The sequence below is a fragment of the Hippopotamus amphibius genome, chromosome 2, assembly GCF_030028045.1.
Source record: "Hippopotamus amphibius kiboko isolate mHipAmp2 chromosome 2, mHipAmp2.hap2, whole genome shotgun sequence".
Classification (NCBI taxonomy): Eukaryota; Metazoa; Chordata; class Mammalia; order Artiodactyla; family Hippopotamidae; genus Hippopotamus; species Hippopotamus amphibius.
Genome location: NC_080187.1, coordinates 147,431,513 through 147,447,044, shown reverse-complemented (window position 1 = coordinate 147,447,044; position 15,532 = coordinate 147,431,513). Strand labels below are relative to the sequence as shown.

Sequence of the window (15,532 nt, the reverse complement as noted above, 5' to 3'; positions counted from 1 at the left end):
TGCCACAAAGAGGGACAAGTTGACAGACTGGAGTGAAGCTCAGTTTCCCCTTCTGCAAGTGGGACTCCTGGGTTCTAGCAAGGCTCAAGCTGCAGTTAGTTATCTGGGGATGCAGAACTATCCTAGAGCAGAGGCAGAGATGCGGGGCGAGGGCGGGATGCTTCTCCCACTGTCTGCTAGCCGCCAGGAGAGCCTGAACAGGTTTGATGGTAGGAAATGTTCCCAGGAGGGAGTCCTAAAGCCAGCAACCCCCCCAGAAAGACTGACTTCATATCCAACCCATGCAGCTCCACGGAGGAGAGCTCTGAAACAGGAAGGAGTGGGCCAAGGGACCCCCAGGAGTACAGCGTCCCACACGCCCAGTTCATTCAGAGAACACAGCGTGGGCTTTTTATTCTGTCCCTGCCCAGCCAAGAAGCTCCGGCAATGGGAGCGCTCAGGGAGGAGCCACTTTCAGACAAATTTCCCTGATGAAGTTCCAGCAAAGCCACACCCTCCCTTTGACAGCCACGTGGCCAAATCTGCAGCCTAGAGCACCTATATGAATCAAGGCATGGCTCCCAAAGTCTGTTGTGGAAAACCCATTGTGTCCCAAGGCATTGAATCCTAGAGTAGTTTCATATGCCCCTTTCCCAGCTAGTCAGTCCCTCTTTTATCTGCCAGCCCCGCTTCCAGATCACTGGCCTGCACTGCCACCCATTCGCCACTTCCAGATGGCCCCTGCATGGTGTGGGGGGTGGGGCGGAGAAGAATGAGGGGTACCCCTGGAGCATTCCTCCCAGCCCTGGAATGAAGTTGCCAGTGGCCTCCCAGGAACCAGTGTGCTCAGCCAGGAGTGCCCCACCCACTTGGCAGAGCCCTGGACCCCTCCCATCCCACACTGCACCCCACCCCGGAGCCTCCCGCAGCTCTGAAAGCCGCCCAGGTTCACTGAGTTTCTAATAGTTTCTCCAGCCCACTGCTCCGGTTGCAGAGAAAGTGGAAATTGCCGCAGGGGAGAACCAGCAGCCTCTGCCGGTCTTCCTGGCTTGGGAAGGGAGCAGAGGCACTCCTAAAGACAGCCTCTGCGCAGGCTCCCCCGGGGCCCTCACCTGGTGAGCAGCGACGGCCCCTGGGCTGCATGGGTCTGAAGTGGGAGAACTAAGGAGAACGGCCCCTCCAGAGGGAGCCCCCCCTCCACCAGTAGTCTCCTCCCTCTCTGTAGTTGGGCAGGTGACACAAGAAGCTGGGACTCGGGGGGACTCAGGGTGGGGGCACCAGCCCAAGTCAAAGCCCATTCCGACGGAGCAATGATGAATCACAGCGCACGTTCAGGGGGTGATATAAATATATTCTGGAAGCTGCCTGTGTACTCTGGGGTAAAGAACCAGCACAGAGGGCCCCCCAGGCCCACCCACCTCCTCCCCCATCTCTCCACAGACCCACCCCGCCTGCTTCTGTCTCTTTCTAGGCTTCAGGATGAGGGTCAGGAGGGGTGTCTGGGGAGATGAGGGGGAAGTGCTGGGGGTTGGTGGCAGCAGCAGAGTGGTAGCATCACGCCCCAGAACTGAGGAGCAGGAGACCCTTCTCTCCAGCCTGGGGCCTCAGGGCCTATTCCTCCAGGGCCTTGGAAATGTGGGGTGTGGGAGAGGCGCTAGGGAGCACACAGAGGCTAGAATCGGGGACCTGGAGAGGCACAGGTCACCCACACCCCCTACTGCACCCTTCCCTGTCCATCCCAGACCTACGCAACTCCCACCGTGCCTAAGAAGGTGGGATGGCATGAGGGCTGGGTGCCAGGGGCACGTGGGAGGTGGGGGAGGAGGAGGGAGGGAGAGGTAACTGAAACCCCCACCCCCAGGTCAGCTACAATCAGGGGGGCAGGTGGAGGAGGCAGCAGGTCCACAGAAGACCAGGAGGACCAGGAAAGAGGCAGGTGCCCCCCTGGCCAGGTGCCCCCATGGCCCTTCCAGTCGCTGCGGCCGGGCCTACCACTAACAGCCCAGCAGTTCCACGCGGAGGGTGATGCGGTTGTGCCAGGCCACGGGCAGGATGCGCACAAAGCGAGCCACGATAGGTGCCTCGAGCATGTTCTTCTTGTGGGAATTATTGTCCAAGTTCCCAGGGAAGATCTGGAGGCAGAGAGGGGGTCACGAGGGCCCCAGAGCCAGCCCTCCTCCCCTCAGCGCCCCCGATTCCACTCGCAGGGGGAGGAAGGACAGCTGGACATACACTCACCTTGCTTTCTACAGCCCCCGGGTCCCTGTACTCGGTCCAGCTCACGGCATCGTCACTGTAGGCCACCTTGTAGGCTGCCACATACTGGATGTGGCCAAAGTCTCGGGCTCCCTGGGTGACAATGCCAGTCACTCGCTTCTCGGAGCCCAGGTCAACCTACAGGAAAAAAATCAACCCCATCTTCTTTGCTTGCACCACCGCCAATAAGGTGGTGAAAGGCAGACACACTGGGGCACACAAATCTAGTTTTTGGAAAACTACTTCATTTGGCAAAGCTTCAGTTTCCCCATCTATAAAAAGGGCATAAATAATCCCACCCACTTCGTCAGACACTGTTAAGCACTTCACTGCAATGAAGCTTAGATTTCAGAGCCTGGGCTCCGGCCACCTGACAGCCAACCCCTCATACGATGGGAACAGGGACAGGGGCGGTCGTAGCCTACAGGGACATGAAGTGCTCCTGAGGCCCCGGTCCACAGCCTGACATTGGTCCTGAGGGAGTCCAAAGGCAGACAGCTCCTCACGGAACCCAGCCCCACAGGCTAATGTTCTTGTTGAGACCTAGAGACGCCCTCCTGCCCCCACTTCCCTGCCCATCCCGGGGAGCCTGCCAGCTGCTCCTGGGCAGGCAGTGCCAAGTCCCAGGCTGCAAACCCAGCTCACTGCCAGCCAGCAGGCAGCCCAGGTGAATTCTCACCCTGCCGGGACCCAGTTTCCTCATCTAGAAAATGAGTAGATACTCTGGTTTTCCACGCCTCTCCTGCACTTCCCAATTTCAATGAAATCCAAGGGCTGTCACATGGTGTGTGCTCAGACAGCGAGTTAGAGCACCCTCTGAGCACAGGCAGAGAAATCCCAAGGTGTCCCTCCTCCATCCTGCCTTGCTGTCTGTGGGCTCAGCCTTACCCTGTGGCATCCAGTGGAGGTGGCCCTACACCTACTCACACACACTCACTCACCACCTGGGGCTGGGGCCTTGGTGGGAGCAGCACTGAGCTCACGCACCACCCTGCTCTGGAGTACCAGAATCAGGAGAAAGGTGGGGACGTGAAAGGAATAAAGAGCAAAGTCGAACACAAACAAGGCTATGCAGAAACTCCTTGCTGGGGAGCAGAAGCCTGGGTTGGGCCAGGGTCATAGATCCAATAGCACCACCCAACCCCGCCCAACCCCGCCCAACCCCAGCCCTGCATCCCAGGAGGAGCCTGACCCACCTGCAGCCACTCAGAGGCACTGTTGGTCTGGGCGGTCCAGGCATTGAACTTGCCCTGATTATCCAGCCGCGCATAGGAGGGATACCAGCTAAAGGCACTGAGGCCCCAGGTTTTGTAGAAGCTGGAGGCTGTGATCTGCTTGTTGGGGATGGTGTTGTTTTTCAGGCCTAGGGGTTCGGCGCATCCTGCCAACAAGGGGGGGCTGTCACCCAGACCTGGGATCCACAGCCCCCCAGGGGTGTGAGTGCGAGGCAATGAAGGGGAAAGAACTCTGTGGCTCCTGGCCAGCCTCTGACATCCTCTTGGACAACAGGCTGAAACGCCTTCCAGCTTTTAAAGCCAACCGTTCTATTTTCTCACTAACGGCCCCACCCACTCCGCACGTCCCTCACTTACTCTGCACAGATCACCCACCACTCTTCTCCCTCTGCACCACCGCAGGCCCTGATCCACAGCTTCTCACCCTCCTTCGAGGCCTGACTCATGAGACACCTCCTCCAAGAAGCCTGCCCTGACCACCTCACTTGGGTGGGACTTCTCCCTCCTCTGAACTCACAGCACTTCCTCCATCACTCCTACAGTGCAGCTGCTATTCACACCACTGAGTCCTGGGACTGCCATCAAGCGTGCTAATAACCACCATCTCAGTGATTCAGTGCTTACTTCCGTCACTTAATCTACCACACAGAAACCAGAACCCCATTCCACAGATGAGAAAACTGAAGCCGAGAGACACTAAGCATTATGCGCAAGTCTCACACACTCTCTCTCTCTCTCCACACCCCCCAATCGCCATGCCACACCGTGACACCATCTGCACCACTCATGCACCCACCCAGAGCCATGAAGGCCTGCCTGGTGGTGACTCAGCGATGGACAGGACAACGTTCCCGCTCTCTAGCAGGCGGAAGCCAAGAAGTCAGAACTCCTGGGGCTCAGGAAAGACCCTGTATCCCTGCCCCGCAGCCCCTCCCAGAGGGCCTCACACACTCACTACTCGGCATGCTGTCAGACAGACCTGGGAGGGCTGCCTGAGAAGCTGGCCTTGGTTTCACTTAGGCGCGCTCCAAACACTCAGGAATGTGCCGGGCTGTTCTGTACTCGTCTTCTGCACCTGCAGGTGGCCAGAAGAGTTGGGAACAGGCAGGAGATAAAACACCCAAAAGAAAGATGGGCGTGTCTCACACGTGGCAGAATCTCCACTGCACAGCTGCCTGTCCCTTTGCAGCATCAGGGGTGGGGGAGAGGGCCTGGAAAGCCAAGGCTCCATCTAGCAGCAGACTACAGTACACGGTGCTTTCCATCACCATCTCCCCGGAGGCTCACGACCTTGCCACTAAAGACATCCGCCTCCAGTGTGCTGATGCCGACCAACCGTACCATCTCCTCGTGGTGGTGGTGCACCAGGTAATCTCCACCCTCCTCCCACAAAGACAGGCTGCTGAACTGGGGGGTGGCTCAGCCCTCGGCTCCAGACCTGGAGGGCCATGAGGCCGGCACCAGGCTGAAGCACCCTGCAGAGGACGCCAAGGCATTATCTACCCACGGGGGGCCCTTCTACAGATCATCTGCTTCCAGCAGTTCATGCCCCCATCACTTACGCGGGGCCCCGCCGGAACTCAGACAGCCTTCCAGATAACACGCAGTTGGGCCAGGCACCAAGCCAACAGTACAACTCTCAGCTCCATCACTCGCTATGTGACCCTGAGAGGTCCCCTCCCCTCTCTGGTCCTCAGACTCCCTGCCTGTAAAATGAGGTACCAGAGTGGTTCTTCTCACAGATCACCTGGGGACCTTGTTAACATGAGGATTCTGTCTCAGCAGGTCTAGGGGTGGGGCTGGGAGTTTGCATTTCTACAAGCTCCCAGGGGACACTCACCCTGCTGGTCCACAGAGCTCGCTTTGAGTAGAAGGCTCTAAACCACCCAATCCACTGCCTCCACCACCCTGATCCAAGCCACCTGATCTTCCCACACGTCTCCCTCACTCACAGTGGCCCCCTGCCCCCATTCTCCCTATACAGCCTAAGAGATCTCTTCTAGACCCAACTCTAATCATGTCCTAATAGCGCTCCCCCCCACAATGGCTGCCCCTTGCTCTGAGGATAAAGACCTGAATCCTTAAAATGGTCTACGTGGCCCCTGCCCAGTCCATCTCTGCCCACCTCTCTGTCCTCATCACCTACCAAGCTATCTCTCATTCTCTAGGCTCCAGCTCCACTGGCCTCCCTTCTATCCTTCAATATGCCCCATGGCCTTTGCACTCGCCAACTCCTTGCCTGGGATGCCCTTTCCAAGCTCTTCACATGGCTTGATCTCCATCATTCAAGCCTCTACTCAAACGCCATCCCAACAGGGCAGTCCCCATGCCATTCCCTCTCTTCACCCCAAGTCACTGTCATCACATTTCCCTCTAACGTTTCCTTCACAGTTCTTACTGTTATCTGACCTTTCTTTTATTTGCTCTTTGTCTCACATCAGCCTCCCTCATTAGAACGCAATTTCCATGAGGTCAGGGATCTCATCTCCATTGCTCCCTAGAGCCACGCACTCAGAAGGAGCTTAATAAATATCTTAATAAATGTCTACCGAGTTAAATAACTAATCAATTCACCAAGGACACCGTGCCTGCTGGTGAAGAGGAATCCTGGTGCAAGGCATGCCCAGAAATGCCCAGACCTCAGCCCCACACACGTGCACACACCAACACTCTTTCCAGGCAACCGGAATGCCCCACAAGGGAAAGGAGATGGTCCAGTCCTTGAGGGAAGCAGACAGGAAAGCTTCACTTCCTAAGCTCACCAGACATGCCCTCTCTTGGCCTTAGAGGGAGCCAGCTGTGACAGGCTCAGGCCAGCAACTTTAACAGGCAAAGGCTTCAGACTATGCCAGCAAGTGGCGAGGGACCTCAGGGAGAGGTGGCGAGGGACCTCAGGGAGAGAAGCCCAGAGTGAGGGCCCCCAGACTTATCTCTGTCCTTTACCAATTGTTTGCATTTCCTTTTAGCAAATGGCAAAGTCTTTGACCTCTTAAAACAATTAGGCTCAAAAGGCAGTGACCCTGGGAGCCAGAATATACTGACTTAAGTTCATATTTAAAAAAAAGGCTAAACTCAGGCAATTAACTCAGCTCTGAGTGCTATCCAGGCAGTAACCAAAAGCAGATAACTCAAAGAGGTGCCACAGAGGGGGAAGGGGGCGCAGAGGCTCTGCCTAGTGAGCCCTACAGTCCTGCCGGTGGCCAGCAGGTGGCACTGTGGCTGCAAAGCGAGGGAAATATCCAGACCTCAGAGAGATGGGCTGGACTGGGCTGAGCTGGGCTAGGCAGAAACACCGCCCTCAGGCAAATTCCTGCACCCTGTCCTCTCCAATGGTGAGATTTTTCATGGCTCAGGAGAAACCTGTCCCCTTCTGGTCCCCCATCCCTCCAACTGAGAATCTCTCCAGAAAGGGCAACAAGAAGCACCATCTCCAGCCCCATGACCCTAGAAGTCCCCAGGTTTCTCTTGAATGCAGACTACAGGTTTGAGGGGAGAAACAGTGGATGGGTGGGTGTCAGAAGCCCAGGGATTCAGACCAAGTTTTAATATCTACCAGCTGTGTGTCCTTGATAAACACTTTATCTGGGCCTTCTTTTTCTTATTCATTCATTCAATTCATTCATCAATATTTATTGAGCACCCATGATCCAGTCTCTGTTCTAGGCACTGAGAATGCAGCAGTGAACAAAACAAACTCCCTGGCCCCGTGGAACTGACGTCTGCAGGACAGAACTAATGCTACATGTTCTAGAAGGTCAAGGAACCAATCAGAGTAAGTGAAAATACTTTGAAAACTGAAGTGATATCTTTTTTCCTCTACTAACCAGCAGAGAGCGAACACAGGGGTAGGACTGCTGACGGCCAGGCGATCCTGCTAGTGGCCATCTCCCATGTGAGCCCAGGTTCCTGGGCCTTGCTGCCACCCTACCCAGCTCAGCTTGGCTGAGCAAAGGGGGGGCGGGGCACGCCATCTCCGAGGATCACAGAGCCTCCAGCACTCACCATTCAACTCACAGCCCAGGAGCTCAAAGCGGAGGGTGCAGCCTCGGTGGCAGATGATGGGCACCAGCCTCACATACTGAACCTCCAGAGGGATTTCAAAGAGGTTGACCTTCAGGCCACTGTTGTCCACATTACCCATAAATATCTAGGAGGGAAGAGGCAGGTTGGAGGAGTGGGTCGGTGAGGGCAGTCCTGCTTCCTGGGGTGGTCTCCCTTTCCTCTTTGCGCCTGGAGGCAGCGGTGGGCTTAGCAGAGCCAGCGGGGCTCAGCCTTTCCTCTGCCCACAGCTCTCAACACAGTTTCCCCTTTTCAGACATTCATTGGTCACCATGGGGCCTGGGAATAAACCCCTGTCTTTCACAAGGGTCACCGATGATCTATAGGGTGCCTCTGTGCAAATTAGGAAAAGGTCCTCCTTCCTCAAAATACTTTATTATAACAAGTTTCCCAAAGATAGAAGTACACAAACATATGATGTCTGTGTTGTGAATGGTGCTGACTTAGTAATGACACACTTGAGCAGTATACAACCTGTACAACTGTACATGGTGTCTCTGAAGGCTCTGAATGCATCCCATCTCCACCACTACCACCACCCTCAACAAGTCACTGAAACTTTTTGAGTCTCACTATCCTTATCTATAAAATGGGGCTATTACTTGTAACCACAGAGCATGGGCACAATCTTCGTTCCCAATTTCTGCAAACCAAGATACACCTGAAAACCTACCACGTGGCCAATCACCCAGGGTGCCCTCACCTCATTGAGGGCCCTCAATCAGCACTGGAGCCCCAGGGGTTGCTGGCCACAGCCCTCCTTTAGGGCTCCCAACAAACCTCACCTTATCTCCTGACTCCCCTGCGCCCTGGATGAAGTGGAACTTGCGCCCATTGGTGCTGTAGGCCACCTTGAAAGTCTTCAGGTATTCAGCACTGCCTGCGCGGCTGGCACCCTGAGTCACCACACCCGTCACCCGCATCTTCCGCATCAGGTTCACCTGGACCAGGGCAGAGAGGACAGAACCCCTATCTCCCGGGTTCTTCCACCCCCATTACTCCCCCAACCTAGAAGGGGAATAATCCAAGCAGGACAAATAAGGGTGGTTTTCTCATCTGGCCCTCTCTGGGCTCTGGACCCAGCGCTCAGGGAAGCACACAAGAACAAGCTTCCAGAGGCCTCATCCAGTGCAAACAGCCCCTCTACAGCCTAGCCTTCACTCCCCCTCATCCCACCCACTCATCCCAGGCCCTCCAGGGCTGCCCTCCACTTAAAGGTACTTCACCCATGTGAACCTGCTACCTTGCTACCTGGATCCCGGCTATGAACCCTCCCGTGGTGACCCCCAAATGCAGGCACACTCATCCTGCCTTCTCCACTTCCATCACACCGCCCACCCCAGGCCGTCCCCTCCATACCTGGATCCAGGGGTTTCTGTCGTAATTGCTGGATGTCCACGCATTGACGATGCCCGTGTTGTGCAGGCGGGCCATCTCTGGGGCCCAGCGCTGCAAACCCATGAAACCCAAGTGCACGGACGAGGCGGAGATCTGGGAGTCGGCGATGGCGCCCGTCTCCATGCCCAGCGGCGAGGTGCAGACTGAGGGGGCAGGGGGAAGTCAGAGGGCCACCCAAGCAGGCAGGGCCCAGAGGACATGAGAAGACATAGTGGCCTCTGCCGAGGACCCAGAGCAGAGACGTGAAGGGACAATGAGGGCCAAGAGGAGGTACCAAGACAAAGCACACAGTGAGGAAGAGAGGGGCTGGGGGGTTGGGACCCCAAGCTGCCAGAAGGTTCTAGGCCAGGCCAGCACTCATGGCACTGCCATGACTGGCAGGTGGAGTCCCCACCAGGCTGCAGTAGGATATTTTTACAGGATATTCAGCAGCAATTATTCTAATATGGGGTGTGGGCTGGTGAGCGAATACCAGTGTGGCCTCCTCTCCCTCTGTCCCCATACCATCAGGAGGACCTCTACATCCATCCCAGCCCCTGGCTCCCCAAGGAGGAGGGCTTTGGAAGAAGGGATGCCTCAGAGAGCAGTGAACAGTACCCATGCTGCACATAAAGCCACAAGCACATCTGCCTTGAGTTTTCTAGAATCCCACTGGCAGGAATTTTCTGGATGGGGTGTAAGTGCCATTCTCTGTTCTCTCATACCCTTTGCCCCTTCTAACGACTGGTCCTGACCCAGCCATCTGGGAAGTTGCCCTTGGCCAAGGTCCATCACCTTCACGATTACCCCAGAGATGTGGTCCTTGGGGGTCGAGCCTGCGTGCCTGGGGCTCAGCTCTCAAGCAGAGAACCCAGGACAGACCCACTCTTATTCCAACACCCAGGCTCACGCCGAGCTCGGTGTACGACACGCTCGCGGGGAGAGCGAGGCACGAGCGAGGCCACACACCCGGGACCAGAGCCAGCCGCTGGCTGAGCAGAGACCTGAGCCCAGGTCTGCTCTGTCCCCACAGCCCTCATGTCCACACCCCGAGGGCCTCACACGTGCATTCTTCGGGCCTGTGGGGTCCTTGTGAGCTCTAAGGAAACATGCCAAGTAACAAACAAGGCAGGGCTGCAAAGGTCCCTCTGGGGAGCTCCTCTGCCTCCGTGGTCACCTTCTGCCTTCTGTCCCGGGCGCTGCATGTCCAGCCTGGGACAGACCCCAGGCCGAGAAGCAGAAGGAGGCTAGATGCGTAACTCCCATTCGAGCACACCAAGGTTTACCCGGGCTCCCAGCACGGCAATTAGTGGGCCGGCCCGGCCCCACCCAGGGCTCTGCCGCCTTTGGCGACCCCACCACATTCCTCTACCCGGTACCTCAGAGACACTGGCCTCAGCCCAGGGCCCAAGACACAGACCCTCCGAGGTGAAGGGCGTCGCAGGCACTTTACCTGCTCTCCCCCGGCAGCCGGCTCCCACTGCGCCGGCCCAGCCCTCCCCCTCCTCCTGGGAGACCGTCCCCACATCTGTCTGTAGCAGAACCATCTGCCCCCCACCCGCAGGGCTCAGTGACAGAGCCCCTAGACCGCAGAAACGTGGCACCACCACCCCTACCTCCCCCAGCCCTGGGCCTGGACGTGGACTCGCCCACCCCACGGCAGGTGAGGAAGAGCCCTGGTTTGTGGGAGGGACCCCAGCTAAGCCAGGAGGGAGGACCGTGTGCACAGACACTGCTGACAAGGTCTGCCGGGCACCCGCCCAGGGCTGCTCTGTGGCCGAGTGGATAACTGAGCAGGCCAGGCAGGTCAGCCCCTCTGCACAGGCCAGGCCTCTGAGCGCCTGACCGTGAGGGGACGGCCCAGCCTGCCCAGGCCTCTCCCGCCTCCCGGGCCTCTGTGATGAAGCCAGAGGTCAAGCCTGGGCCGGAACTCTCAGACCCTGAGGCTCCAACCTTATTAACTGACCTTCTGGGCCCCAGAAGATTAACAATGTGTTGGTTTTCTCCTTTGGGTAGAAAAATGCCAAGACTTAACCCTAATGCTGTGTGTCTGGTTCATGGTAACAGACAATATCACTCTCATGACCTCTGGGGTCACCACACCCCCTCACTCCCCTGCAGAGACATCAGACCTGGCCTGCAGTCCCAGGAGAGAGGACCAGGCAGGAAGAAGCCTAGGGAGGGACAGCAGGGTCCCTCCTCCCCACCACCACCACCCGACTCTAACCGAGGCTCTGTCCCCCGCTCAATCTACCCAGAGGAGGCCCTGACACAGAAGTAAGGCCAGCCCATGGCCTGGGCTGCCCCCCCACCCAGAGCGGGCACCCCCAGATACTCACTGATCTCACAGTGGATGCCTACGTAGCCAAGAGGGCACTTGCAGATGTACTGGGTGAAGACGTCTCCTCGGTGCGAGTCGTCAATCACCTCGCATTCGGCATCACTGTGGCAGGGATTTGGGAAACAGGGACCTGGGGAGGGGGAGGCAGGCAAGATGGGGAGGTGATCAGGAAGGAGCTGGGGACAGGCATCAGAAGACGCGCCAAGCCCAAAAGGACCCTCTGCCCAAAGTCAGCCCGCTGCCCGCCTGCCCCCACCATCTCCTCCTTCCTCCTTCCCCCCTCCCAATCTGCCCGAAGGGGCCTGGGCCGGCCTGGAGCCGAGAAGGGTCACGTGCAGGTGAGTCAGCCCAAATGAAGGAAGCACCCAGCTTTCCAAGTGGCCTGGGTGCTTCCAGGGAAAAGCTGGCAGACAAGGGGAGGGGTGTTGGGGAGGGGTGCCCACTTCAGGACGAGCTCAGCCCAGCCACCTGGGCTGCAACTGGGAGCCGGCGGGGAGCAGCAGGCACAGCCCAGGGCGGGTACCTCTCTCAGTCTCGTTGCATATGAGGCCCGTGAAGCCTTCAGGGCAGAGGCAGTGGAAGGGGGGTTTTTTGTCCTGGTCCAACAAGCAGGTCCCACCATGCAGGCACTGGCTAGAGTCACAGAAGTCACCTGCAGTGACAGTTCTGAGTCAGGAACAACAAGTCATTCATTGAGTAAATATTTGGGGGGCCGATTACCATGAAAGTCCTGGGCCCCTGAGACAGAGACATGAGGTGCAGTCTGGGCCTCAAGACGCCAGAGGAAAGAGGCGGACAAGTCACCAGGTAACGAAGAGGCACCGTGAGGTCTGAGAGGAGCCTGCACGAGGGGCCGGCAGAGGGTGGCTTCTGCAGGGAGCTGGATGTTTCAGAGGTGGGGACATTTGAGCTGGTCTAAAAGTCAGAGTGGGAGGGACCTCCCTGGTGGTCCAGTGGTTAAGACTCTGTGCTTCCAATGCAGGGGACATGGGTTCAATCCCTGGTCGGGGAACTAAGATCCCGCATGCTGCACAGCAAGGCCAAAAAAAAAAAAGAAAGTCAAAGTGGGAGGGTGTCTCACTGGGGAATGAAGAAAAAACTTTCTAAAGAAAAGCAGAAGCACAGGGGACATGGTATGTTGGAGAACCATAAGACACTGCTGAAAAGGGAGGTTGGCAGGAACCCTTAAGAATGACAAGTGTAGACTTTTCATCCTGCAAAGCAAGGGCTCTTAACATTCCTTCAGTCTCCCCACCATTGTCCACCAGGAAAAAAAAGTCAGAGACTCTCAAGCATGAGGTGGGAGTGGGGAAACCACTTCCTATTTGGGGAAGGAGAATGTCAACAAAAGGCCATCTGACTTCCCTGGTGGTCCAGTGGTTAAGACTCTGTGCTTCCAATGCAAGGGGCACTGGTTCAATCCCTGGCACAGCCAAAAAAAGAAAAAAGAAAAAGAAAAGGCCATCTGCAGAGATGTGGATGGACTGCCTGGGATGGGGAGCTACACAAAGATCCCTCTGGCTCCTTGTGGAAATGTGACTGGTGCAGGTGAGGCAGGAGACCAGAAGAGCACCAAGCAGACTGTCACAGGCCTCCTGGTAAAAGAGGAAGTTAGGCGAAGGGGAGAGGAGGAAGCACAGATTTGAGAAACCCTGGACAAGGACTAGAGGTGGGAAGAGGGCTGGAGAGGACATTACAGCTTCTGGCTGGGGGCCCGGGTGACAGATGTGCACTGTTAGCCTGGCCCCAATCCCTTGACTCGGGTGGACTTCAGCCCACTATGTCAGCCAGGCCTGCAGAGAATCTTCTAGCTGACCTTAGCATCCCAGAAGGGCTGCCCCAGACCCCATACCCAAACCCATCACTTGGGGTAAGACAAGAGAAATCTTTTTTCCTCCCTGCAGAGTCACGCCATCCCAGGCTGGAGGGCCATCCTGCAATCCCAAAGCCCCAGAGACCTCAGCCGGCAGAGCGGGGGGGGGGGGGGGGGGGGGGGGGCTCCCATAAGGGAACACGGTTAATGAGCAATGGAGGCCTCAGAGCTCCACCTCAGTGTGGCCTGGGGAGCTTAAGGTGGCTCCCAATGAGCTATTAGTCATTGGCTTTAAATAGCAGGTTAATCCCCTCCCTGACCTGACAGGGGCAGGCACTTTCACGGCAGAGACTTGGGAATGGCCCTGGGCTCCCGACCTGGCAAGGGCCAGCTCCCATCTCTCCCCCTCCCAAAGGGCCCACTCCCTGCACTGCTCCAGGGCAAAGCAGGGGAGCAGGAAAGGGGGAAAGTGCAAGGTGTCCCCTACCTGGCAAGCCCTTGACTGACTCACCTGCGCGCTGCAGCCGTGCTGCTTCCCCTGCCCGCAAAGCCAGGGCACCCTCTACGAAACCACCATTGGGATTTCAGGGTCCTGCCCTCTTTGGGAGGTTTCCCCAGGGATATTTTGCCGGGGCTCAGGCTGTGGAGCCAAAGAGGAGTAGCAAGGGACTTTTAAGACCCAACCATCTCTCCCTGTCTCAGGGGAGCTAGGAGGGGCCTTAGGCTTCCGCCTCGGGCCTGGGGGTCAGACTGGCACCAGATGGCAGAGTCGGGGCTCAGCTAGGACTCACCCACCCCGCCTCGACTTGCCTCAGTCAATCCTATTTCTATGAGAAGATGACAGAGGGGGTGCCTGAAGAGTCTCTGCCATCTCTCCCCACATCGTGGGCACCCTTTCCTCAGGCCACTGTGAAAGGGATGGGGCATCCCCATGACCAGCCTGATGGAGGCCCAGCTGCCGGCAGGATACGTCCTAAGTGGGGGAGGAGGACCCAGGAAGATAAAGCGGCAGGCCAAGGCCGCAGGGGGAGGGGGGAGTAGTCAGGGGCCGCCACCTCGGGAGGGAGCCCTTTTCCAAGTCCCTCCCCAGGCTCCTCGCCCCCTCCTGCGTCCCACCTGGAACCCCATCCATTCCACCGACTCCCCAGCCCTTCGCTTATCTGACCAGACACCTACTCTTAAGCGGAGGACAAAATTGCAGTGAACTGACCAGCCGCCAGGGCTGGGACGAGAGTTACCAGGGTCCTAGAAACTTCGGGTGGAAGCAGCGCGTGAATCAGACACAGTTCAATGGCCTCATTTTACAGATGGGAAAAGAGAGGCCCTACACAGCGGATTCCTTTGTTCTGTGTAAGCCACATCCCTGGGGGAGGCTGGGCTGTCACCCGGTGTCCCGAGTCCCCGCCCAACGCTCAAGCCTCTATCCCCGGCCAAAACCCCGCCGGCGCGGAGACAGCAGGAGAGGCCGAGAGCACGGCCGGCTCCCGCGCGGGCGCAGCCGGAGAGATCGCCCCTCCGCTCGGCCCCGGCTCTTTGACTAAGTTTGTAAACAGTGGAGACAGAGGGAGGGCGCGGCGGCGAACTTCCGAGCGGCGCGGAGAGGAGGGGCGAGGGCGAGAGGGCGGCGCGGTCGACTCACCGGAGAAGGCGAAGAGTCCCGGGGCGCAGAGGAGCGCGCCGCAGAGTGCGGCCAGCAGGCGGGGGGCCGGCATGGCGTGGGGATGCGGGCGCAGGAGCCGGCGTCTGGGCTGCTCAGACCCGGGGGCTCTCGCTCCGTCTCCTGGACGGGAATAAATCAGGCAGCGCGGCACCGCCCACTGGGCCACGTGCTCCGCCCAGGCCCGCCAGAGGCGGACCCGGGGCGGGGCTCCGCGGACTGGGAGGGCAGCTGGGGAGCCGAGGGGTCCGCGGCCGCCCACTCCAGCCCCGGCCACGCCCGGCTTCCCGCCTGGTGCTGGTCCCGAGTCGACTGGGCGGGAAAGGGCTTAGGAGGTGTTTGTTCTTTGCTTTTTGTTTTTTGTAACTTTAGGCTTAAGAAAAGATGCTAAACTTTATTCGTAATAAGAAAAACGCAAATTACGAGTACCGTGTTACAGTTCTCAGATTGGCAAGTATCAAATTATTAGCGCACTGTTAGTGCGAGGCTACGGGGAACAGGCTTAAGCATGCATTGTTGGAGAGAATGTAAATTGGTTCAACTTCTCAAGAGAGCTGTATGGTAAAATCTATCAAAATGACAAACGATGAGACAGTAAGACCTAGCAATTCCGCTTATAGGGATTCATTCTACTGAAACTCTCACGTATAAAATGACACATACACAAAGATGTCATAGCAACATCCTTTGAAATGGTAAGAGCCTAAAGAAAAGAAGTCAGCCTACTTTTTCTGTAAAGGGCCAGGTAGAAAGTGCTTTAGGATTTTCAGGCGGTAAAGTCTCTGGGGCGACTATTCACCTCTGCCCTTGTAGCT

General features: G+C 57.4%; 1 protein-coding gene across 3 annotated transcripts; it reads right to left on the bottom strand.

Annotated features, from left to right (window-relative positions):
* Window positions 1-1,316: 1,316 nt before the first annotated feature.
* Window positions 1,317-14,860, bottom strand: MFGE8 (milk fat globule EGF and factor V/VIII domain containing). 3 transcript variants are annotated; one of them, XM_057724323.1, is made up of 9 exons: window positions 14,700-14,859; window positions 11,771-11,899; window positions 11,246-11,377; window positions 8,889-9,070; window positions 8,315-8,470; window positions 7,473-7,617; window positions 3,432-3,646; window positions 2,218-2,373; window positions 1,317-2,111 (listed from the first exon to the last, which is right to left on the bottom strand). In XM_057724323.1, the coding sequence occupies exons 1-9, from the start codon at window positions 14,770-14,772 to the stop codon at window positions 1,974-1,976; spliced, it is 1,326 nt and encodes a 441-aa protein (XP_057580306.1). In that variant the 5' UTR covers window positions 14,773-14,859; the 3' UTR covers window positions 1,317-1,973. The 3 variants fall into 3 exon arrangements, with proteins under 3 accessions (XP_057580306.1, XP_057580307.1, XP_057580308.1); XM_057724324.1 differs by having other exon boundaries at window positions 3,432-3,616; XM_057724325.1 differs by lacking the exon at window positions 11,771-11,899 and having other exon boundaries at window positions 14,700-14,860.
* Window positions 14,861-15,532: the final 672 nt, after the last annotated feature.